Source organism: Brassica oleracea, chromosome C7 (genome assembly GCF_000695525.1).
Source record: "Brassica oleracea var. oleracea cultivar TO1000 chromosome C7, BOL, whole genome shotgun sequence".
NCBI classification, from domain to species: Eukaryota; Viridiplantae; Streptophyta; class Magnoliopsida; order Brassicales; family Brassicaceae; genus Brassica; species Brassica oleracea.
The window spans coordinates 30,847,878-30,874,125 of NC_027754.1; the positions used below are offsets into that span (position 1 = coordinate 30,847,878).

Consider the following 26,248-nt stretch of genomic DNA (forward strand, 5'->3'; position numbering starts at 1 on the left):
GTTTGTGTTCTTTTCTTTTAAAGTGTCGAGATTCTAACAAATGTCGAGCTGTGTTCTTTTGTTTTGATGAACTGTTCATTTACTTTCTCTTTTATTTTATTTTTGTTTATTAAAATTCTCTTTAGTTAATGATTATGCAGTGAAACTACTGGTTTTTCGTTATTTGATAATGAATTACTGATATTGGAAAGTATTAGGAAAATTTTTACTGTACAATATTTATGGATTCTAGACGATGAAGCACATGCAACCGCCTTGGAACAATCGTCACTGCGAAAGTATATCATTTAATATTTCTAAAACAGGCATTTATATAGTAGGAGTATCAAATAAAAAGGTAAAATATCAGTCATTTATATATATTTTCCAGTGTTGAAAGTATATTTTTCTCCTAGAAAATCCAACTCTTTTACTACTCCCTCTCCTTCTGTTTCATAATACTTGATATTTTGTAATAGTGCACAAAAATTAAGAAAATTACATTTCTCTAAAAAAATATTTTAAAGATATAATTTTAAAATCAGTTAACCAATTATAAAAAAGACTGTAAAATCTAATTGGTTGAACAATTTCCAATAAAGCTAAAATTAACCTTAAAATCTCAAAACTTCCTTAAAATCTCAAAACTTCATGTAAATTGAAACAAAACAAACCTTCTAAAACATCATCTATATTGAAACGGAGAGAGTATTAAACTAAGAAATAACCCGCGCCTTGCGCAGAATGTGATTATTAGTTTCGTTATTTTTTAATAAGAAGACATTAATCTGTTTCATCTGGATATCGGTTCGGTTTTAAGTTATTTTTTGGTTTTTAATCTCCTAAAATATAACTATCATTTTAAATCAATATTTATTTTGTTTATTCGGTTAAAATGTTTGATGTTTTTAGTTTTTTTTCTTGTGATAATAAAAAAGTACTATTATTTGTTTGTTTTCATGTTATGAATCTTAGATAGTCGTGGAGTCGAACCAATGGTTTCATATTATAGTTTCTAAACGGATAACAGTTAAAAAAAGAAAAGAAAATTATTAATACAAATTATTTTACTACAATTTGGTTGATAGTGAAAGAAGCATTAAAAAAATATATATTTTAACCTAAAAAAATTAGATATTTCAGTTGTGGTAAATACTTAGTTATAAGGTGTTCACGTCAATGTGCACATAAGATATTTCGAAGACTCATCTTGGATTGTAAATGATGACACTGGCGAGGGAACAGTCTTTGACATAAAAAAAGAAGGTTGTAATAACGGAACACCCTATCAAAACAATTAGTCTCTTCCAATGAGCAGAAAAACAACGATAGGCAATTACCCCATGTGATGCGCCCAAAGATAGGAGGATCACTTTAGCTGGGTGTTGGATATGATCCGAGAAGGCAAACGGCACTTCTGGAACTGAGATGAATTGAAAGGATCGTCAAGAGTTGCGGAATGACTCTTGATATACCCACGATCTCCTTTTCAAAAACAGTTTTAAAAGGAAAGTAAACGTCTTGTTGTGGTTTTGATTTCTTGAGAAGTCCAAACATCCTGAAAACACTTAACAAAGTTAGCAAATAAAATCCTCACACTCTCAAGTTTTTAGCTCACGATTTTTAGATGGTCACTCAGAGTTCTTTCACTGGTTCAAAGGATGATAGACAGTTAAAATTCAGCAATCAAAACCCAAGACAAACTTTTGTGGAAAACAGAAAAGTGAAAGAAAGATGAAGAGATTTTTGATATGGATTCGCCTTAACTGTCCTAAGGGTGGGTTTCTCTTCAGCCAGCAGGGTTTTTCTTCCACCACTCCCCCTGGATTTCTCTTCAGAAGTGATTCAAACCAAAAAAAAAATTTTTTATCAATATTTTTTTTTAAATGACTGGCGATCACAAAGGAGTAAAGGAACAGCCCGGATCCAACAAAAAATAAGAAAAAAAAATCGTGGAGAAATGAAAAGATGAAAAGATGAAATGAAAACAAACCAGCCAAAGTGGCTCTGATATTACTTGATGCGCCCTAAGATAGGAGGATCACTTTAGCTGGGTGTTGGATATGATCCGAGAAGGCAAACGGCACTTCTGGAACTAAGATGGATTGAAAGGATCGTCAAGAGTTGCGGAATGGCTCTTGATATACCCACGATCTAAGGCTAACCACCCAAGAACGAATGTAGTGTGTTGGCTAACCACCAAACGACACACAAAGATGATTGGCTGACCACCAAATCAACAAGCCGGTTCAAACCGATGAACTAGCTAAGAACTTTCTCTCTCACTCAGAAAAAAAGAAGAATCGAAAATAAACAACCAAAACTGAAACTGATTTTATTCATCAAAGGGACTACATATTTATAGTGTTTTGTTGTCAAAGACAATTAAAGAAAATGTGGGAAAAAAATGCATAGAAAATACAAATTTGACTAGATCTAGTCAAGGCACGAAAAATGGAGAAGACTAGATATGGTCAAGGCACAAAAAAATGGAGAAGATTAGATCTGGTCAAGGCACGGAAAATGGAGAAGACTAGATATGGTCAAGGCACAAAAAAATGGAGAAGATTAGATCTGGTCAAGGCACGGAAAATGGAGAAGACTAGATATGGTCAAGGCACAGAAAATGGAGAAAACTAGTCAAGATGTCCAGGTTCATCCGAACCAGATGGATGCACGGGGTAAAGATAAGAACGCTTGTCGGACTGTCCAGATGGTCCGCCGGATGAGAATGCATGTCCGTCTTCGGTTTCTTCACCACCCAAGCTAAATCTGGCTCGACCGTGGGTCTTAGAATGTCGAGTTGGTCGGGGAAGACGAGCTTCAGTAAGGGGAAATTCGTCGTCTGGTCGTGGTTCCAGCCGAAGATCCAATCGGGACGCACGCGGGACGGCTAGGTCAGTGTGTCCGGTACGGTCAGATGAACGAACCTCGGTCAAATTGTTCAGAACGTCCTGATCTCCATGCTGGTTGGCTCCAATGGACTGATCCACGAACCGGGGCACATCACCATGCTACTCTCAGCCAGATGGAAGGTCATACGCAGCAGGAGTTGACGGGCCCTAGCTTCACTTGCTAAACGGGAAAGCACAGCTAGCCAAAGTCTTCATTTTGTCTTTCTGCAACAGTAAGAAAGGAAATCGTACGAATTTATAGATTGAAAATGAAAAATAGGTATGTGTATGTAAAAATATATAAAGATGGTTGATAAATATATAAAGATACTGTTAATTAATATTAACTCACATTTTTTCAAAATAGTACTTGAAAAAAAAAATCTTAAAATGAAATTAGTTAAAAACAAAAATATTGTAAAATTTATATAAACTATAATATATAACTTATATATAAATATTTAAATATATGTATATATATATGCATATATCATATCATATTGAATATCCGTTCCTATAAATATTAATATTTGTGTTTATTTTTTTTACGGATATTGCATTTTAGTATTTGATTTTCTTCGTAGAGTAACGAATATCCGGATTTTTCGGTTCGAATCAAAACGAATAACGAATCGAATCAAAATTTATGAATAATTTGTCCACCTCTATTCGTAAACAGTAAAAATAACGTAAAAAGAACTATGCATGTGAGTTTTATATTAACAAAAAGTAAATTACATAGTGTGAACATATTTACGTAGAGTTTGGCTGAGAAACTCTCTACATGTGACATGTGTCCATTTTAGTGTGAACACATTTATTATAATACTTATTTACGTGACATGTGTCTAATTTAGTGTGAACGCATTTATTACAATGTTTCTTTTTTAGTATATAAAAAATTCTCTATAAAAAATTCAAATAAATAAATAAATAGACGCCGTTATTTATGCTTCTTCGTATTTCAGTCCCGCTTTTCAAACACATTTAGGCCCAACATTTTTACGTCCGCATCTACTTTATTAAAATAGAAGTACAAATAAGAAATAACCCTAAGACTTACAACTTAATTACAATACAATGCCATTGAAGTCTAAATTAATTTTTTACCTAAATCTATTCCACAACAAATTCATGATAAATATTACACTTAATACACATTAATACTATAAACCTTAATATGTAAAGTAGAAAAAAAATTTCCATAAATTTGTGGGTATTATCCTGTATGAAATAATGTTTATTACATTTTTCAAAATTTTATTATTAATGAAATCAATTAACATTATTTAAAATTTTTAAAGGATATGTCGTTTTTGGAAATAAAAACTTAATAATGAGAACATATTTAAAAAGATCCATTTTACTTGATAATTCTAAATTTGTACCTAATTAAACTTTTTAAATAACTAATTTGACTAATCTATTTAATTGACGATATTGTTTTAGATATATATATATAACTAAAATGCTATTAGAAAATTATTTTTAAATTATTTATGATATTACATATGTTCAATTGAATTTTACCTTAAATTATTTTTCTTTAGTAAGGATTTGAAATATTAGATTTGGTAATAACATGTACATTTAAGTATTACTATTAAAAAAATTAAAAACACCTAAGATTTTTCTTATTAGAAAATTGTAATAGGGAAAGTTTCAAAAGAATAACAATGTTCTAAGAAAAAGAAAAAAGAGTTCATATAAAATAAAAATCCTACGTATAATAAAATGTTAAAGTCAATAAGTTAAAATAAAATTCATTTGATAATAATATAAATACAAGAAATGCAATTACTCATTCTAACAAATTACTCATTTTAATAAAGTAGATAATATAAATATTTTAGTGTCGAAAATGGATGACGAATATTTATATATCGGGTTGAGAAATTAAAAATTATGACTACTTATATAACGGGTTGGTATAATTATTATTTATGGACAAAAACTTATCAAAACATCTCAAATATTATTTTCGCATATATATTTTAGTTTATGGAAAACACACACATAAACTAAAAATAAACAAAAAATATATATTTTAATTATTATGCATAATGTCATAATAAAAATACATAATACGTGAAAAAATAAATAAATATTATATTATTTATAGTAAACAAAAGTATACTTCTAAAAAATGAAAAAGTGGTTTTCTTATTTACTGGGAACCCAAATGTTGTAAATAATTTTTTCCAACGTGTATCAAACCCGACTAATGAAAGGCTACTAGCATTTCCTTTACCACTAGCCAACTCGATATCGGGTAAATAAAAATGATATCGGTCAAATAAAAACAAATATTCGCGTGATATTTACATCTACCGTTATATAAATCATTTTACTTTTACTATTAGTGGAATTATATAACAGCAATATATGTATTATGTGATGTATTTTTGTCACCATTTTGTTATAATTTTTATAGATTATATAATTGTGTATAAAATTTTTTGTTACATTACGTAAACAAAAAAAACACTCGCCCGGTCGGGCGGGTCCAGCTCTAGTTCCATCTTAAATAACATTGCGGTTTATATTACATGGAAAGAATTAAAAATTGATTGGGTTATGTCACTAAAGTCTATTTAATTTTTCCGATAATACATTTAGAAAAAACTCCAGAATTAAAATTAAACGAGTTGATTTCCCCATGTATAATACATTTAGAAAAAACTCCATAATTAAAATTAAACGAGTTGATTTCCCCATGTAAGGGTATAAATATTTATAAAGTAAATATATTATAACAATCTTATTAATATTTTTTTTTGTTTGTCTACCCATCTAAACTAGATCAAGTGGAGAACAGACGAGCCGATTCTCCGAAGAGCATATCCATCTGTCCGAGTCTGATCTATATGAGAAAAAACATAGCTTCTCGTTCTTGCTTCTTTTGCTAGCGCGTATGCCCGGCCATTTCTACTCAATTGTTTTAAAGTTTTAATTATTATGTTATTTATATTATAATCAAAATGCATGGTTTATTTATTTTTTAAATATGTTATTATTTGATTTATTATTTGGTTATTATTTGGATATATTAGATCAGATTTATTTTTCCGATTCAATTAAAATATTTTTGTTACACAGATTAAAATTTTGATTAATTTTTTTATTTCATGTAATTTGATTCTTGTCTTATATTTGTAAATATATTTTTGTAAGATTATGTATAGTTTAATATATTTTGTTCTGAGAATTAAATTGTAAAAATGTACTAAAGTGTTGATCGATTCAAAGTCACCTAAATAAATATTACAATGATAGTCTTTTGACACTTTATGCATATATATATATATATAATTTATACAAAATACTTAATTGTAATAGTTGGTTAATATATTTATAATATTATTTGAGAATTTCATATTTATTTAGTAATATGTTGAGTCGTTCCATAATTTATATGTACAAAATATTTTATAAATAAAATATATGATTTTTTATTTAATGTTTGACTTTGTATAAAATTTTTGGATTGGTCTAGTTACTCATTTTGTGGGTGTATTATGTTACATATATTTCGTCAAATTCAAGTATAACTATTTCTAATCTAATTCAACCAAATTGTATTAATTGTATTCATTTTATTAATTTGTTTTTCATATTATATGTGTAAATATTTTTTTGATTTCTTAGTAAGTTTGTATATGTTAATTTACAAAAATAAAATTTAAAAATGAAGTGATGATAGGTACAAAGTTGCATAAAAACATAACCGATAAATATTAAAAGGGAAGATTAATTATTTGCTTCAATATCAAGTTTATTTTTTCTAAGCTTTCCTTTTTATGACATCACATTATGTATAAAATATTTTCGTTTTAAGTTTTATAAATAGTTTCTTTATCATATATGTTATTTGAAAAAATATAAAAAGGAACTTATATAAAAAAAGAAATATTAAATTAAATTTTATTCATTAAAGATATCTTACTTTATGTTATTTAAATTATTTTCTACTAAATTGGGAAACAAATTGATTTAAATAAAATGCTTAATAATTTTAAAATATGTATTATGTTGTTTAAGATTACCTTTTGAAAGGGAAGATTATTTCTTTACTTCAAAACCAGAATTATTTTGTGAACTTTCCTTATTATTAATTACACTATATATAAAAGATATTTTCATTTTTAAAATTTATAAAAAAAATTATTATACATATTATTTGAAAAAATAAAAAAAAGGAAACCTAAATAAAAAAAAGAAATATAAAATAATATAAAATAAATATTTAATAATGATAATTAGATATATTTGATTTATTAAGAATATCATCGTACTACCAAAGAGTTAACGTGAGTGCGACATGTCAGAAACTGACCGCTTAAATAACAGTATAGAGATGCGTTTTAGTTGGATGAGTGATTTATCAAAAAATGATTCTTAACATCGTATTAGTGACATTAATAAACAAATCTTTTGAATTTTCGAAAATTAATGCACCGCCTACCGCACTAAATAAAAAGCCCAATGTTGGAGTGAACAAGCATAAGAAACTCATTAACCATATGATCGGGACGTACAAACTATTTGACTATATCATGTCATAGATAAAAATTTAGATTGTATGTTTACATTACTAAAAATGTTGCACTTAACCTAGTTCAACTAATTATTTACAACGATATATTCTATCCGCTTCAAAACGATACATGTTTTAGTTTTTTTCACACAGATTAATAAAACATATTATATTAAATTTCAATATGAAATGCATAGTTTCCTGTGATTATATATTCCCTATAATTTCAAACTAATAAAAATTCAGCAAATGCAATTAATTTTCATGAAATTTACAATTAGTCATTATTAGTATATAAAAGTAAATTGAAAATATAAAAAATGTATCATTTTGAAATAATTTTTTTTCTCTAAAATATGTATCTTTCTGAAATAGAATGAGTATTAATTAATACTTTTTTCAACATATCCTTAAATTTATGTTTGATACACCGAGTTTTCAAATATTTTGAAAATGTTTTATTTTTCTTTAAATAACACATATTCCATCAAATTTGAACTGGGGTGTCCAACTTTCTTATTTACTTTACGTTACATCTAACAATATTATCTGGAATTAAAGTGATAGGAGTAATGAAAAGACTCGTTGACAAAGAATGTAACACGTAGTTAATAAAACATTTAATGCCAGGAATCAGCTGATTAACGACTTCAATAATGACAGTTGACAATCAAAAGTAAAGATTATTTCCGTAAATTCAAATATGAACTGCAACTAGGCTGATACCATCCTACAGCCCAGTATCGAAGGCCCATCCAAACAACGCTGTCGTTTCGACTCCGTTCTTTTCTCTCTCCGGTCTCCACTTTCCACTTTCTCTCTCTCAGACATTACAAAACGGTGAGTGTAATTCTCTCACTCACTGTAACCACTTTTGCTATTTAGGGCGCTGCTCCGGCGAGGAGGCCAGCCAAAGAACCAAAAAAGGGCAACATTGAGAAGATCAAGAAGACACGATTCGGTACATCTTCAGCTCCATCTTCGTTCACTCTTTTGATTTTGCTTTACAACGTATCTCACTCTTCGATTTCATCTCTCAAATATGTTCGAAAAGTGTTTGGGTTTTCACTCTTTCCTCGTTTTCCCGCTTCTTTTCTCTGTTAAATCGAGATGGGTTTTGGTTTGGTACCGTCAAAATCTCTGCTTTGTCCACTTTACTTTGCCTTTACTCGCCCTTATCTTTTGATTCGTGCTCTGCTACTTTCCCTTTAGTTACTGCACCGTCGATGTCTGTCTTCGTCTTGTGTCCAACTGTTAGGCTTCATTTCTTGTGTGTGTGTGTGTCTTTATAGGGTTTCCATCAACAGATTTGTTTTGACCTTTACCTTGTGGTGCTTTATACCAAATGCAGGTTGCTATATCTGTAGAAACTTTCTAATTATAGCCATTAAAGAATGGGGAAGACTCCAAGTCCTGGTAAATGGATCAAGTCTCTTCTTGGGAAGAAGTCATCAAAATCTAGTTTGGAGAAAGGAAGCGAGAAGCTGGTAAGAACATGGAAAAAACATATTCTTTTTTTTTTTCTTTTCTCTTAACATATGATATGTGACTGTAAACATTGTAGATATCTGCAAAGAAAGAAGAGCATGCAGCGAAAGTGGTGAAGGATAATAACAATCGTGTCTCAAACTTACTTACGAATCCCACTCCGGTAGCTTCATCACAAGAAGTTGCAGCTACACAAACTCTACTAGTCCCCGAGCAGCAGCCAAGTAGAGACATTGAAGGTGACGAGCCAAATGCGAATCTTGAGTCAGGGAATGACACTGAAGAACTCAAGCTTGAAGAAGCTGCTAAAAAGGTTCAAGCTGCTGTCAGATCTCACCAGGTGAATTCTTTTTTCTACATTCTAGTATTGAGACTTTGAGTCTTATTCTGCTGATACTCTGTTGTTTTTTTACAAACTCGCGAAGGCTCGTGAAGAATTTCAAAAGCTTAAAGGTGTCATAAAGCTGCAAGCAGTCATCCGTGGTCACTTGGTTAGAAGACAAGCTGTTGCTACATACTCTTGCATTTGGGGGATTGTGAAGTTCCAAGCTCTTTTTCGTGGGAAGAATGCTAGATCTTCAGAAACTAGGGTTCAACTTCAGAAAACAAATACGGTATTGTTGAATCTCTGTTAGGTTTACAAGCTCCACTTTGATATCCTTTACTCGAATGTGCTTTCAATGTTTTTAAAATCTTTTGTTTGGTAGGAAACTGAGAGTTCTGAGACTTTACAAGGAACCAACACATGCAGTTGGCTTGAGAATCCCACAAAGCTCTCCATGATTGATAAGGTACTATACTGATATCATCTTTTTTGCTATGAGATTCTCTGACGTGCTCTTGCTTATTTTCTTCTCTGACTTATTCAGATTCTAGTTTCCTCACCAACGGCGTTGCCTCTGAAGATTCAGTATAGTCCTGAGGATCCTAACTCAGCCAAGGTGTGGCTTGAGCGCTGGACACAGTTACAGGTCTGGGCTCCTGGTCCACTCGTGGTTAAGAGTCTGGTTCCCAAATCTCAGACAAAGAAGCGAAGCTTTCAAGCAGTTGAAGCGGACAAGGGAAAACTCAAGAGAGGAATCAAGAAACCACCCGGTGGTTTCAATACTGGAACTAGCTCAAGTAGCCGTTCTACAGCTGAAAACGAAAACCCAAAGCGAACTGTGAGGAAGCCTTCCACGCTTGGTAAGGAGCTGAATGACAACAAGTCGAAGCAGAGTTCGAGAAAAAGCACTAGCGCCATAAAAGAAGGGTCTTCACTGGAGGTTAAAGATGAGAAGCCGAGAACTAGTCTCAAAAAGGCTTCACTTTCTAATGGGGTGGAGAAACCTACACGCAAATCCGCTGAGAAGAAGAAGAAAGAGATTGTAGATTCAGTGCAGAAAGAATTGCCTGGTGACATGGCTTCAGCTTCTGTAGTCGACACTCCTGAGGAAGAAGAAGAAAAGGTGAAAGATAGCCCTGAAACAGTTTCCAAAGAGACTGATCTCGAGAAAGATGAACTCAAAACCGGAGAGAGAGATGACAAAGCTGAAGAAGAGATCCAAGAGCCAGACGTTCTGATTATTACCTCTGAGAATGGAAATGTTGTGTCTGAAGACACAAAGCCAAGCGATAGAAGAGCTTCGCTGCCTGCAAAGATTGAAAGTCAACAGCAAGACGATGGGCTTACTACACAGAGCGGGAGAAAGATCCCAAGCTACATGGCTCCAACTGCATCTGCAAAGGCAAGAGTGAGAGGAGGACAAGGGTCTCCGAGGATTGGTGGTCAAGAGAAGCCAGAGAAAAACGGGACAACTAGGCGCCACTCTCTGCCTCATATAGCCAATAATGATAAGCTGAGTGCAATGTCTCCAAGAGTTCACAGACTTCTCATAGCTTCAGCGAAAGGATCAATTAACAGTGACAGATCTTTTTCTTCTTCCAAGGACATTGGTGGTGGTAAGAAGCCTCTTGAAAGTTTCAACCTTTACTCTGATTTGTTTTTATTTTGTCTTTTAACCTCATTCTGTTCATGTTTATCTCAGATGAATCGACGAAAGTTGAATGGAAACGGTGAATTCGTTTTGAGGCAATGGAGAGAGCAATCCAGAGAGTCATCCTCTGATCATCTTACACTGTTGGACAAAGCTCTGAAACCTTTTTAATCATTTTAACTGTTTTGTTTCTGTATGTTTTCAGTGTGTTTTACTTTGCTTTGGTGTGCCCGAGTCTTTGACATGTTCTCTTAAGTTTTACAGTCAGGATGCTTTGTTTTCACTTTTCACAAACAAATAGGGTTTTTAGTAAATAGTAGTTCTTATAATGCTTCTCCAGTTCTCCTTAATCATTTACAGTTTAGTTTATTCATGAGTTTTGCTTTATTAGTTCTCTGTAAAACAAAGATATATAAAGTGAAATGGAACTGAACCAAAGTCTTGTAATCATAACTCAAAAGATAAAAAAGTTCAAAACCAAAACCTGAAAACAGATCGCATAGTGCTCACCTAAAGAGAAAAACATTAATTTACACGCACTGAGCAGCATACTTTACAACATAAAACTATTTCAAAATGCTTATGCCAAAAAAAAAAAAAAGAATAACACCAAATCCATTGTAGCGTGCACATACATATGCATTAGTGTAACATATAATACAGTGATACTATCTTACACGAGGAGATTGATTGTGAGAAGGCAAAGGAGAAGCAACAGGAGTTATGTGCAAGAGAGGCCGATCATAACTATACCTCCTCGGAGATTTCTGTACAACAGATCCGTTACTACCTCTCGGAGAATCAATCAGACCTTGTCTGGTTCCATTGCTACCTCTCGGAGAATCAATCAGACCTTGTCTTGTACCAGTTCCAAGTTTATTAGTTGTTGTTGATTCAAGCTGATCCAACTTGGCCAAAACTTCTGACATTTTCGGTCTGAGTTTTGCGTCAGAGTTTAAGCATTGCAATGCAAGACTAGCAGCTACGTATGCTCCTTTCTGAGGATACTGACCTCCTAACCTCGTGTCCATTATCCGGAAGAGCTTTCTCCTGTCGCCAAGATAAGGTGTTGCCCAATCCACTAGACTCTGCTCCACTCCTACTTTAGATTTGTCCACTGCTCTTCGTCCTGACAGTAATTCCAGTAGCACCACACCAAAACTGTAGACATCACTCTTAGCAGTTAACCGCCCTGTACATGAAAACTCAGATGTGAGCTTAAGAGTTTTAGGAAGTAAACTGTATCAAACTGTGAGCTGCATAAGTAAAGGGCTAAATAGCTTTATAAGTTAAGGCTATTTAGGATATAAAGATAAGGCCAAAGTTCCTCACCTGTGGCTACATATTCAGGGGCTGCGTAACCGTGAGTACCAACCACTTGTGTGGACACATGTGTCCTATCACCAGTAGGACCTGCTTTAGCTAAACCGAAGTCTGAAAGCTTAGCATTGAACTCCTGTGAATAAAGAAGTTTTTTAGTTAGAAACGAAGTGACATCCTGAACTGTGGGGTTGAAGAGAGTTTGCTTACAGCGTCGAGTAGAATGTTGGCAGCTTTAAAGTCTCTGTATATCACTTGCGATTTAACGTCATGAAGAAAAGTAAGCCCCTTGGCTGCTCCTATGGCAACTTTCATCCTTATAGCCCATGTTAGTGGCTGCGCACCACCTGCAAGAGCAAAGGAAAATCATTTAACAGGGATTACAAAACATGGTTATGAACAAGACTTTGCTGAGGCTTTACATACGTCTAAAAAGATGATTCTCCAAGCTTCCTTTTGGCATGAACTCATACACCAACAACCGGTCTTCACCTTCTACACAATAACCAACTAGCTTGACGAGATTTGGATGACTAAGCTGACCAAGATAGTTCACTTCAGTCTGAAACCAAAAACAAAAGAAAACATGTCAGCAAACAACTTTTATGATTTACAAGAAGGAGAGGTGAACAAAGAGCGTACCAGCCACTCCTTGTGACCTTGAAAACCTTCGGTTTTAAGCTTCTTAACAGCGACAACGATACCAGAACCAGGTTTGGAAGCGGTAAGAGTCGTACGATCAAGCCAGCCTTTGAAGACATAACCAAAACCTCCTTCGCCTAGAAGACTATCAGGTCGAAAATTCCTAGTAGCGCTCTTGAGCTCGTGAAAGGTGAAAGCTTTGAGATTGGGCGATGATAATATCTCTCCTTCGGTTCTTGGTGTAGGCAAAGACTCTACGCTAGTGTAGGAATTGATGCTTAAGCTTGAAGGAACTGTGGAACGGCTCGTCTTGCTAGAAGGTCTTGAACCCGATGAACCTACATACATTAGAGCCAAAAGACAATATCAAAATAAATCAACTTGTTCCAACATTTAATCTCAAAGAGATATCTAGAATCTTTGAAATCAGACACCTGCAGAGATGGGTAATTCAAAAGGATTGATCTTTGAAGATCATCAGACAAAACAGAAGCTTAAAAAGGTTATGGAGAGGTCTTAAGTCTTAAGCAAGCAACAAAACTGGGTAAAGGAAGAGAAAGCAAGGAGAGGAGACTAACCAGAATTAGCATGAGGACTGTGGCGGCTGCTACTATCCACTTTAGCTGATGAATCCAAACAATTACCCATTTTGCTAAGATAAAGCCTCTCTCTTTTTTTTTTTTTTTTTTTTTCTCCAGAGAACGAACGAACAGATTCACAAGAACATCTGAAGATGGAAGCCAACGAGATTCTTCTTATTATTCTCTTTCTCTATCTCTTTCCTTATTGATTGCGACGCTGAGCAATCTAAAAATCGGCCACTATTTATGCCAAATCGGTTTTAAAAATCGGATATCCGATTTTCTCCGTCTAAACCGCCTAAATGACCGCCTAGCCGCCTAATCTGTTTTTTTTTATTTTTATTTTTAATAATATTTTTATTTATTTGTCTGATCTAAAATTTTATCAATATCATTTATATTCAAAATTTTGATGAAAATTACACTATATTAAGTTTATATATTCTATTTGTGTGTTTTATACAATCTTAAACATGAAAATGTATTAATGTTATACACAATTAAAGATTAACTTGTTTTATAACATAGTAAACAATCTAAAAATTCTGCCCCGCATAATTTCCGATTAATCCCTGATTTTTTTTTAGGCGCTAGGCTCAACCCGACCGTCCGACTAGCGCCTAGCCCGCAAGGGGTAATACTTTTTGATATTTTTTTTTTGTGAAAATAAAAAAGGAAGATTCTACGGAGAAAACAAAAATATCAGAAGTATAGAAGAAGGAACGTGAAATTACGAGAGAACATTTCAAAAATCAAAAGTCAAGGTGGTGGTGGTGGGCTTTATCCGAAACTACGATTCTACCCTTCTCTGCTTTGTCCGTGGTGACTTGGTCCCTTGGCTTTTCTCGTAAAAGACAATAATACCCTTATGTTCCACGTATCTCAATTGTTATGCAACTGCAGCCTGCAGGGTCTCGAGAAGGGATAGTTTGGTGAAAGTGGTTACTAATCTGCTTACGTCAGATAAAGTCTCAACTTTACTTTTTAAACTTTAAGCCAAAGCAAAACTCCTATAAAATGCATCAAATCTAGAATGATATTAGAGATCATCCTACATTATGAATTACTTTTTGTTTGGTCTTTAACGTACTTTCTGCTGGAGAAGTACTTTATGTCTACCTTTTGGATTTTCTGCTCTCGAAATATCTTTGTTAAAAATAAAAATAAATATGAGATATAGAAGAGAGGAAGTAATCAAGTCCGGTGGTTTCATGGTCGTCTATTTCCACCATCTTTGTTTTTTTCATGTGTATTCAATTTCTCTTCTCATCTCTCTCTTCTTCAAATTCCAGTCATCTTAACTCCTCGTTCCTTTTACCGTCGATTTCATCCAAATTATCAAGTTTACCTTTTTTCCTTTTTTCTTTAGATTTTTTTTACATTTACTTCATCTGACATGTCAAAAACCTCCGCCGTTACGGATCTTGAGTCATCGTCACCGGACCCATAGACATTATCCTTAAAGAGAATTGTGTGGGTAGGTTTGTTTTGGTCATCGAATATGTGGTCATAGTCTTTGTGGCTGCGGGAATTGCGTTTGGTGGAGTTAAAGCTGCAACTGCCAGTGAGAAACTATGACAGATTAGAGCAGCTGCCGCTGACCGAGTCATCATGGACACCACCACCGCTGTAAGCATAGTTGTGGTCAGTGGTCAATCTAAACAGATACCAGCTTGAAGCTGTGTTCACTAGCTACTACTAAATCCATAGAGCCAAACTGTTGGTAGGGGTCTTTCCATCCTCGTAGTCACTCCACAAAACATTGTTGCTCTGGCCAGCCCCTAAACACATGGTGAGAAAAATAGTAATTGACTCATGAAACGGTGCCGTATCTATTTTATGTTTATTATAAAATAGAGTTTATTCTTTTCTTCTTGAGCCACGTCGTCTGCCACGTAGATAAGTCGAGCTCTCTCGAGCCGACACGTGTCAAGGAAAGCAAAACACGTTGTTTCATTTAAATCCGTTTGATGGGATTTGATATATTTTTGCGGCCCGATAAGATGTAATAGTGAGTAACGCTAATTCTAATGAAACGCGGAGATGTATATCGTCTCTCCCATTCGATCATGTATATCGTCTCTCCCATTCGATCGACGGCGGTGATGCCTTAGCTTCTCTACGCTATCTGAAACGGTCCGATTAATTGAGCTTCTCCACGCTATGCATCCCTCTTTTTAACTCCATAGACGCACATCAAGCCAGAGTCTCATTCAATGCGACGCTATGTATCCCTCTTCTCCTCGACACAAAAGGTTTCTTCTTCTCTTCTTTTTCATCCAAATCTATCTGTAGTGGTTTGGGATTGTTTGTTCTTAGACCTGTTTTGATATCCTTAAGATTGAATTTTTGTACTGGCCAAGTACTTGGTGGTGCAGGATCGTTCTCCAGTGAAGTTCAGAGCGACGAATATGGTTTGATGTCGTACTCTTCTGGGACACACCAGAAAGCTGAGTGAGAAGTTGCATCTTATTGGTTACATATATTCTGCAAATTATATCTTTTTATTCCTCCAGGTATGCATCTTTATGAAGTTTTGTAAATTGTGGTAAGTGTTTAATGTAACAATCTTTAAAGCTTCATTCTTTGAAAGTCTGAATTGTGTTTAGATCTTCAAAAGTGTGGACTTTATTGTGTCCTTTAGGCTTTAGATAGTGTGGATACTTGCTATGAGAACGATGATGGATCGTCGATCATCCATCATGGTCTTGATGATTTTTATATGATTCTTGCGACGGATTTGTTTTTATTGATCAACCACAATCTCCCAAATCAATGAGCAGGGCAGAATAGTCTCCTCGCTGTAATTAGCTGCCAATATCGCACCTTCTTCCAGTTTCCAGAACCTCATGCCGTTCACTTGACCCGCCCATACAAGTGGTATTCCTCAGGAACCTCACATCATTCTTACAGTGAGTTTCACGCTTCTGCTGGTTATGGCTACTCGAAAAATTAGACTCGGAACCATCACTATAACCATCGTCTTCAGCCATGAGTGTCGGAGGAGTGAGGGTTTCTGGTGGAGCTTGAGTGTTGGACGATGAAGTCGTTGATAAGATGCGATCTTGCGGTGGTGGAGAAAGATGGAAAAATAAGAAAATGAAATTTTTAAGTATAAGAGTTTTTTTGGTAAACTTAGAATAACAAATTACATGACAAGTCTAAAGTATGTTTAACTGTAAAGAGAGAGTAAAGGTATGTGTAATATTATTGAATGTGGTAAAAGATTCGAATGATTATCTAGATAAACCAAAAGTTTTATTAAATTCATACTATTGGCGACAGCAAGTTTAGACTAGTGTTTAACGAAAAAGAGGTAGTTTACACGCTTTTGTAATATTTTAATCACAAATTGTAGTTATAAGAACTTTATTCCATGCATTGACCCAACACATTCCTTGTAGATCTATTCACATTACGTCGGACCGACACATACAAGAGCAAACTTTTTGTCCATATTACACTTTGACAATTGAAATCGTTTTATAAATCGTTTTATAAATTGGCAGAACTAATGATACAAACGTTACTAATCGCAGCAATACAAAATGGTACCTAGAATAGTTTTCATATATAGCAAACTTAAAGTAATTTCTTAAAGTATCTTGTTGGAAAAGCGTATGTGACAACTTGCATTTTATGAGCAGTGAAAAAGGAATAGATTGTTACAAACTTACAATATATGTATTATTTTTTACTGAATACAATATATGTATTTTGCAACTTGATATTTCTTTAGGAAGGTCTAAATTTTATATACCAAGCATCTAAATAGTACTTTTTCCGTTTCATAATATAAGTAGTTTTGGCTAAAAGCACGAAGATTAAGAAAATTATTATGTTTTTAAAAAGTATTTTATAATAAATAGATTAGATATAATTTAACCAATAAAAAATAAATCTATTTAATTTGATTGGTCACACTGTATTCAATAAATGTAAAAGTTACCTAGAAATACGAAAACTACTTACATTTTGAAAAAAAATATTTTCCTAAAACTAATTACAATATGAAACGGATGGAGTAATGTTTTAACCATTTATTTCAAACAACATAGTCTCTTTTCTTTTTATATGGTTTGTCAGCCAAATCATCTATCCATTGAGCCATCCGTTATGATAATCGTGAATAAAAAATAAAGAACTTTCACGTATTTTACAAAATACGTTTGAGGAGTGCATAATATTGTAGTTGCTATCATGCTTTCAACTTTCTTTTATTCATTAACAATATTATCATCTTTTCCTTTAAACAAAAGTATCTTATCCCCTTTGTTTTTAATAAACTTTTAATATTTTAAAGTGGTGAAAAAGATGGAGAATCCCTGGCTCTCGTCTGCTCGCGCTTCCGCCTTGCCTCCGGCGCTTCTCACCACTGGTGACCTGCCCCCGCCTGTCCCTGACCCCCCTGACCCCCCCCTCACCTCCTCCTCCTTTCCCCTCTCGCACTACCCTCCCCTTTTCTCCTCAACCTCAAAACTGGTCTCAGAGAAATCTCCCTCTGTCATCTCCTCTACTCCCGGTTATGCAGAGAATGTTGAGTGAGAGACGAGCCGCTCTTGGAATGCCACCACTAGATCCCCAAGAGTCCGATCTAACCCGTCAACATCCGAGCAACCCCACCAACTACTTCGAGAATATATAGTTTTTTTTTTATTTTTCTGTTTGTATTATGAATTTAAATATTATTGTATGACTTTTTAAAATATATTTTTCAATTTAATATTTCGTTTTAAAATTTAAATTATTTTAAATTCTGAATATTAAATATAAATTAAAATTTATTATATACTAATTAATAATAATATAATAAGAAACGATGTAAACTCCTTGTAAACATTACATGGAGTTTACATCGAATGTTTACGAGTGAATAACATCGAAAGATTTATGAGGGTTTTACATCGAAATGTTTACGAGTGATTTACAACGAAAGTATTTACGTGTGCTTTACATCGAAATAATTACGTGGGCTTTACGACGAAAACTTACGTGTCGTTTACGACGAATCCTTTTTCCGCGCTTTACGAGGAATATATTTCGTCGTAAACGTAACGTGTCGTTTACGACGAAACCTCCGTTACGACGGACGTTTAACAACGAAACGTCTTTCGACGTTAATTCGTCGTGACACCCCGTTTACGACGAATTTACAACGAATACTGGTCTAGTAAAAAATATGTTTTTGTTGTAGTGCTCCTTGTATTTATTGGTGTTTGGCCTTTGGGCTTTTATAACACAAGATAAACAGTGAAAAAAAAAATAACTAAAGGACAAAATTTATATTAGCAAAGAAACTCTCTCTACATTCTTATATCGACAATGAAATTCCGTTTTGACTTACTCTGCAAAATTTACAGCTTTGATAATTATACGTAGTTGTAAAATTAGTGGACGGTTTGCCATAAATTCAACAATTTATATCACTAGGGTATAGCAAAACTCAATAGAGTATTAGAGCAACTTTATTGGTGAGTATGTAACTCAGTTTCCAAACAAAAATTAAAATTATTATTTAATAACATTTTACCTATTTAATTAAATTAATTTTTTTAAAGCTATAAACAATTTAATAAATGACATAACAGTATAGGTGTAGGGATATTTTCTCACGTCTCTTTCCTATTTTTCCTATTTTTTTTTTTTTAAATGTTGAGATACCTTCGTCTATTAGACATATTCTTAAAATGACCGGTGTATTTATGTAAATATGCAATGATAATACACACATATTTTAAGGACAAATTTAAAATTATAAATATATATATGAAAAATTACCCCATAACATATAATTAAAATATAATATGATTTTTTGTTTTGACAAAACTTTATATTATGAAAAATTACCGCATAACATTAATTAAATCTAAATACCTTACATTTGTGTACTGCTAAATACTATATCTCATTAATCAATTGCGCAGTGATTAATTAGCAAAATAAAATAAAATTGCGCAGTGAATTATATAAACTGATATAAAATATCAAATAATTGACTTAATCTCCGACCACTCTCCCTGTCTAATTGACTTAGCCCACTCCCTGCCCACAGCCGGAACTAAACCTTTCAAGTTCTTTAACTACCTAACTAAACACCCCCTTTTCACTCAAGTGGTATATGAGGCCTGGAGCCAAGCCGGAAGCGTAGCAACGGATCTTAAGGATCTCTACTGGAAACAAAAAAACATTAAGAATGACTTAATTCAGTTAAATAGAGAGAACTTTTCACAAATTCAAAGGAGAGTTGGTGAGGCTAACACTGTTTTTTTAGATGCGCAGGTACTAGCATTGGAGATGCCTTCCACTCTCAATTTTGAAAAAGAGAAGGAGATGTTTGATAAGTGGAATTTCCTAAGGGCAGTCGAGGAGAGTTATTTCAAGCAGAAATCAAGAGTTAATTGGCTTAAAGAAGGAGACCTTAACACTACTTACTTCTTCAGGATGTTCCAAACAAGATGCAGCTACAACTCTATCAGATCCTTCCTTCTTGCTACTGGAGCTCTAATCACCGACCCCATGGCCATGAGCCTCATCGCAGTAACCCATTTCAAGAGTATCTTGGGGCCTGACTACTTATCTCCTTCCTACATTCACTCTACTCCGGAATGGTTCCAATCCTTATGTCCCTTCAGTGTCGCTTCGGAGCTTCAGATCACCATGTGCTCCATTCCCTCTGAGATAGAGATCCAAAAAATTCTATTTAGGTTGAACCCTAACAAGGCTCCGGGGCCAGATGGTCTCACCTCAGGGTTCTACAAAGCGGCATGGGAAACCGTGGGTCATGAGGTTTTAACTTCTATCAAAGGATTCTTCACTACTTCTTTCCTACCATCTGCCACAAACGCCACCATCCTCTCTCTGATTCCGAAAAGGCAAGGAGCTTCTATGATCACCGACTACCGTCCAATAGCCTGCCTCAACACCATCTATAAAGTGATATCAAGACTTCTGGTCAGGAAACTCAAACCTATTCTTCCAGCTCTGATACTTCCAAACCAGACTGCTTTTGTGCGTGATAGACTCTTGCTCGAGAATACAATTCTCGCAGGAGAGCTCGTTAATGGCTATCATAAAGCTACAGGTCCGAAGCGCATCACCATTAAGGTTGATATAGCAAAAGCGTTTGACACTTTGTCTTGGGATTTCTTGTTCAACTGCTTGAAGGGTCTTCAACTACCTAGCCGACTGATTCACTGGCTCAGAAGTTGTGTGTCTACTCCGAACTACACAGTAGGCTACAATGGATCAGTACATGGCTATTTCAAGGGTAGGAGAGGGCTCAGGCAAGGAGATCCTCTCTCTCCATATCTCTTTGTCATAGCCATGAACAACCTTTCTCACTTACTTAACAACGCAGCAAGGGACTTTAGACTGGACTATCATCATAAATGTCGGGATGCTAAACTAACTCACTTGAGTTTTGCAGATGACCTTCTCATCTTCATTGACGGGTCCATCTCTTCTCTTCAGGCAGTGCTTCAGATCCTTAAAGAGTTTGAATTGCGCTCCGGACTGGCTGTTAGTGTTCAAAAGTCAAGTTTCTTTGCATCAGGTTTATCCCAAGCGGAAATAGATGCTATTCAGGTTTCTACTGGAATGCCAATTGCCTCTCTCCCAGTGAGATATCTTGGTGTACCTCTATCCTCTTCAAAGCCTACTCTCTCTCACTGTGAAGTACTCATTCAGCAGATTAAAAGACGTCTTTCCTCCTGGAGCGCTAAATCCCTCTCTTTTGCTGGACGTCTACTCCTTATCAAGACTGTGATATCAGGAATCAACACCTTCTGGTGTTCCTCGTTTATATTGCCAAAGTCGGTGATCAAGAGAATCAACTCTCTTTGTGGTATTTTCCTATGGAAAGGAGATGTGGAGGGTCATCATACTGCGCGAGTTTCATGGGAAACAGTAACTAAAGAAAAGAGTCAAGGAGGACTAGGAGTCAAGGATTTGTATACCTGGAACAGAGCTTGCACGTTGAAGCTTATTTGGCTGTTGTTCTTTCAATCGGGTTCAGTTTGGGTGGCGTGGTTCAAGACGGAAATCCTGTCAGGGAATCTGAGCAACTTCTGGACAGTTAAGCCTAATAGAAAGTACTCTTGGCTAACTAATAAGTTAATCAAAATGAGAGATGTAATGTTTACCTGGATTAAACTTAAGATTGAGAGTGGCAGAGACTGCAGATTCTGGACAGATAACTGGTACCCGGAAGGAAAGATTTGTGAACTCATGACAGGAGGTAGAAGAACTAGGCTTGGTATAAGACAAGATGCAACCATCGCAAGCTTGTATGACAATGGTCACTGGCTTCTGCCACCGGCAAGGTCTGAAAATCAAGTAAGCATTCTTGCTTTCCTCTCTGGCCTGACAATATCTACTGCTGATGACTTCTACGTTTGGGAAATTGATAGAATAGTTAGCGCAAAATACACTACTGGGCTAGTTTATCAAAAACTGAGAGGAGACTATACTCATATACCTTGGACTAAAGCAGTGTGGATTAAAGGAGGCATTCCTAAGCATTGTTTTATGGTGTGGCTGGTGGTTCTGAACCGCTGCCCAACTCGCAATCGTCTCCAGTCCTGGGGTTTGCAAACTGATACTAACTGTCTTCTCTGTGGTCTTCATCCAGAGAGTCGAGATCACCTCTATTTTGATTGCCCTTACTCGTGGGAACTATGGTCAACTATGGCCACAAGATTCACTTTGAATCCTTTGAGGACATGGGATCGCTCACTAAGTCAGATGCACACACTCTCTGGTAACAGATTCCGGCGTCGTCTTCTCCTGCTAGCCTGGCAAGCGATCATCTACTGGGTTTGGGCTGAAAGAAATTCTAGACTTCATCGACACACTTTCCGATCTCCTGACGTGTTGCTCCGTCTTGTTGATTGTCAAATTAAAGACCGCATCAACAGTCTCCGGGAAGTCAACCCAACAACTTGTTCACAGCTCCTCCAATTATGGTTTCTTGCTTGTGATCCTACCATCGTCTCCGCTTGATTGCTCCATTCTCCGTCTCGTTATTTCTCATCAAACGTTTCCAAATCCGTTTTGGGCTAAACTGCAATGGGTTTCTTAACTATGGGCAATATTTTGTTTTTATTAACTGGGTCTTGTTTTGTAACTGAAGATCATATGGGCTTCTGAACCTTTTTCTATTTTTCTGCGTTTAAATTAATGAAAGTCTTTTCAAAAAAAAAAAAAAAAAAAAAAAAAACTTTTAATATTTTATTAAATTCACGATTTAATAAACAACGTATATCCCTATCATGCACGAGTTTCTTAATTTCCCCCTGATTTAATTAGAACTTTTTAGAAAAATATAAGTTTCGTGATTTCTGAAATTATTAAAATTCCGTCTAAACCAACGATGACCAACCCTTAATAATTGCGACACACTTTGGTGCACACCTTATAATAAAGCCAGGCATGCCTAAAGTAAACCTCAGCCTTTGACGGATTCACAAACACAACCCAATGCCCCACTGCCTCATGGGTACTACATATAATCGTATACGCAGAGGCGCAGTGGCGGATCCAGAAAATAAATATTGTGGGGGCAAAAATATACTATACACTTCGTTAAAAAAATTAATGTTTTATTAAGTTTGCAACAAAAAAAAACACCAAATATGATAAAAACTCTTACAAAACAACTCTACGCTCATTCATCTTTTGAAACTTTTGTATCACTTTCTCATTTGAAACCGAGTCAAGCAGCTCTTTTTCAACAAAGCAGACCATACAATCACTTAGAAACTGATCTCCAATTCGGTTACGTGCAGCTGTTTTCACTAATTTCATAGCTGAAAAACATCTTTCAACACTTGCGGTGGCAACCGGCAAAATTAGAACTAACTTTAAAAGCCTGTAGACCAAAGGATGTGCAATATGCTTTTGAGTTTTCACCATCAAACAAGAAAGATCTCCAAGATTCTCCACACTCTTAAACCTTTCATCTCTACGTATATTATCAATGTAGATATCAAGTTGCTGCTCTAGAGATAAAATCTCACCATAGGTAAAATCTTCTGGATATAACTTAGCTAATCTCACCAGCTTCTCCTTGTCAAACGCATAAAACGAATCAGTCGGGCTTAAAGCAGCCATACAAATAAGTAGATCAGTGGTTACCTCTGTAAAACGATCATTGAACTCTTGAATCTGTAAATCTAGAACTGTGCAAAAGCAATTGACCTTATAATGATGCATATTGGTTATGTTGCTTCTCTTTCTTGGATTCTTTGGATTAACAAAATCGTCTTCCATGATGAGCATTCCAGCATTATGTTTCTTACAAAAAGAAGCAATTTTATCCATAAGCAAACTCCAACCATCATCCCTAAGCTTTTGCAGTTCTCTTTTAGTAGATTCCACCAGTGACATAGCGTTCAAAATATTTTGATCTTTCTCTTGCAAAGCCAATGACAAATTTGCAGTGAGCCCCAAAATAAGCAACATTAGATGCAAATAGAACACACAATCAAATGTGTGAAAATATTTGAGAAGACCACAAGCTTGACGTTTCTGTAAGTCATCCATGCCTTCTTCTTGGACATACTCAAGAACTTTAATGGTAGTAGAAAATAATTCTTCCAACCTCAACAATGTTTTGTGATGAGAACCCCAGCGAGTATTTGCAGGTCTTGGTAAAGAACGTCCTGATTCTGTCATGTCCCAGTCTTAACTTCACCACTACTGATCTGTTTTTCTAATTCTTCACGCTGAATTTCTCGAAATTTATCTTGTCTTTTACAAGAAGCCCCAACAACATTCAACAATGTAGAAATCATATCAAAAAAGTCAGCAATGTCAAAGTGCTTTTTTGCAACTGCCACCACAACTAGCTGAAGTTGATGAGCGAAACAATGAACATAATATGCTGAGCTGTTTTCTCTAGCAACCAATGATCTCAAACCATTAAACTCACCTCTCATATTACTAGCTCCATCATAACCTTGCCCTCTCACCTTTTTGATGTTCATCCCATATCTAGCAAACAAATCATCTATAGCAGATTTCAAAGCTAGAGAAGACGTTTCTTTTACATGAACAACTCCAATAAATCTTTCTTTGATTGCTCCTCTTTTATCAACAAATCGAAAAACAACGCCCATCTGCTCCTTATGAGAAACATCTGCAGACTCATCAACCAGCAAGCCAAACACATCATGACCAATTTCTTCTAAAATAGCTTGTCGTACTTCTTCTGCAAATGAATGGACAATATCCTTTTGAATTAATGGAGAAACCATCTGATTATTTCCTGGAGCATTACTCAGAATGACCTTACTTATGGTTTCATTTTGTTCTCCTGTGTATTTCAGAAGCTGCAAGAAGTTTCCTTTATTCACAGCTTCTTCTTTTTCGAAATGGCCACGGAAAGATAATCCTTGTCGTAACAAGAATCTGGAAGCATCAATCGAAGCAGTTAAGCGAATGCGATACTCATTTTTCACCTTATCATCTTGCTTAAACAAAGCATGTACTATAGACTGATTTTGATTCATCAAATCCTCACATTTCTGAGCAGCAATAATATGAAAACTGTTGGGCGGTTTACCCATATGAGTACGCAATCTATCTGGCTTATTCCAACTATTAAACCCTTCTTTCACAAATGCATCACTTCCACCTTGCATCCGTATCTCATCTTTAAATAGATAGCAATATAAACAAAATGCCCTTTCTTTTGATATGCTATACTCTAGCCAACTACCATATTGATCAAACCAAGCTGGATTGAATCGTCTTAATGAACCACTTTTCAATATTTGTTTAAATGTATGACCATAAGGTTGACATGGACCTTTAGTTAGATATTTGCGTCTAACCTCGTCTCTTTGATGCGAAAGATACTCCATTATATCTTTTCTTTCACCAGGGTCAGATGGCAAATCTTCAATATCGGTATTATCTATTGGAGGAGATTTTCTTTTGTCTTTCCTTTCACCAAGGTTAGATGGCAAATCATCAGCTTTGGCATCAGATTCCGGAGGAGGTACTTTTTTGAAATATTTCTCCATTGAATTTAACTGTAAAAAAAATATGTTTAGCAAAAATCAGTAGAAGAGTTTAGTTTATATAATTCTAATAGGGTGTTTTAAGCAAACCTTTACAACTCTGAAACATTAATATAAGAGCAAAAAAAAATTTACCACTTTTTCTTCACACAGACGAATGAACGAGAAGATGAGTAGATTAGGGTTTTTAATTCTAAATTAATTAAGTACTTTAACTATAATTAAGTAAAATTTCTAAAACAAAACAGGCAGAAGAATATTTTTTTATGGATGCAATTTTCTTTTTGTTAAAACAAATCTTAATAAAAAAAAAAATTTCATGGTGGCAGCTGCACCCTCCCTGAACAACGTGGATCCGCCACTACAGAGGCGTGACAACCATTTTAGATGCCTAAACAAAATTAACCGAACCCATAATTTCAAGCATATTTTAAAAACATTTATAGAAATTTTATTTCAATTCACTAATCTCTAATTATTCATTTGTTTCAACAAAAGTACTTAGAAAAACAAAATAAGACTAGTTTCTATAAATAAATAAAAATATAAATAAACATATCTCTAATTAAACACAAGTTGAATAAAAAGCAGAATTTTTTAAAAGAGTTGCGTATAAAACTATATAAATGGAAAAATAATTTGGGAAAGTATTAATCTTAACTCCATGCAAATCAGTTATGAGATGCTCATCGTTTATGCTCATTAGTCATCACATTAGTTATCATTTCTAAAATAAACATTTCTAAAATAAACCTATATGATGCCATAAGTGAATGTTTTGTTTTTTCATAAGTGGGCACGGTTATTA

The 26,248-nt window shown here is 34.6% G+C and overlaps 2 protein-coding genes and 1 pseudogene across 2 annotated transcripts; 1 reads left to right on the plus strand and 2 right to left on the minus strand.

Moving 5' to 3' along the window:
• Positions 1 to 8,236: 8,236 nt before the first annotated feature.
• LOC106306147 (protein IQ-DOMAIN 31-like) lies at positions 8,237 to 11,208 on the plus strand. Its single transcript, XM_013742636.1, has 7 exons — positions 8,237 to 8,371; positions 8,762 to 8,897; positions 8,975 to 9,238; positions 9,324 to 9,512; positions 9,606 to 9,689; positions 9,768 to 10,839; positions 10,926 to 11,208. The coding sequence occupies exons 2-7, from the start codon at positions 8,805 to 8,807 to the stop codon at positions 10,955 to 10,957; spliced, it is 1,734 nt and encodes a 577-aa protein (XP_013598090.1). The 5' UTR covers positions 8,237 to 8,371; positions 8,762 to 8,804; the 3' UTR covers positions 10,958 to 11,208.
• A 254-nt stretch (positions 11,209 to 11,462) lies between these two features.
• Positions 11,463 to 13,612, minus strand: LOC106306148 (protein kinase 2B, chloroplastic-like). The gene is made up of 6 exons (XM_013742637.1): positions 13,415 to 13,612; positions 12,837 to 13,174; positions 12,621 to 12,756; positions 12,405 to 12,541; positions 12,207 to 12,330; positions 11,463 to 12,066 (listed from the first exon to the last, which is right to left on the minus strand). Exons 1-6 carry the CDS (start codon positions 13,482 to 13,484, stop codon positions 11,543 to 11,545), a joined length of 1,329 nt encoding a protein of 442 aa, XP_013598091.1. The 5' UTR covers positions 13,485 to 13,612; the 3' UTR covers positions 11,463 to 11,542.
• A 9,450-nt stretch (positions 13,613 to 23,062) lies between these two features.
• LOC106303077 lies at positions 23,063 to 25,443 on the minus strand (annotated as a pseudogene).
• Positions 25,444 to 26,248: the final 805 nt, after the last annotated feature.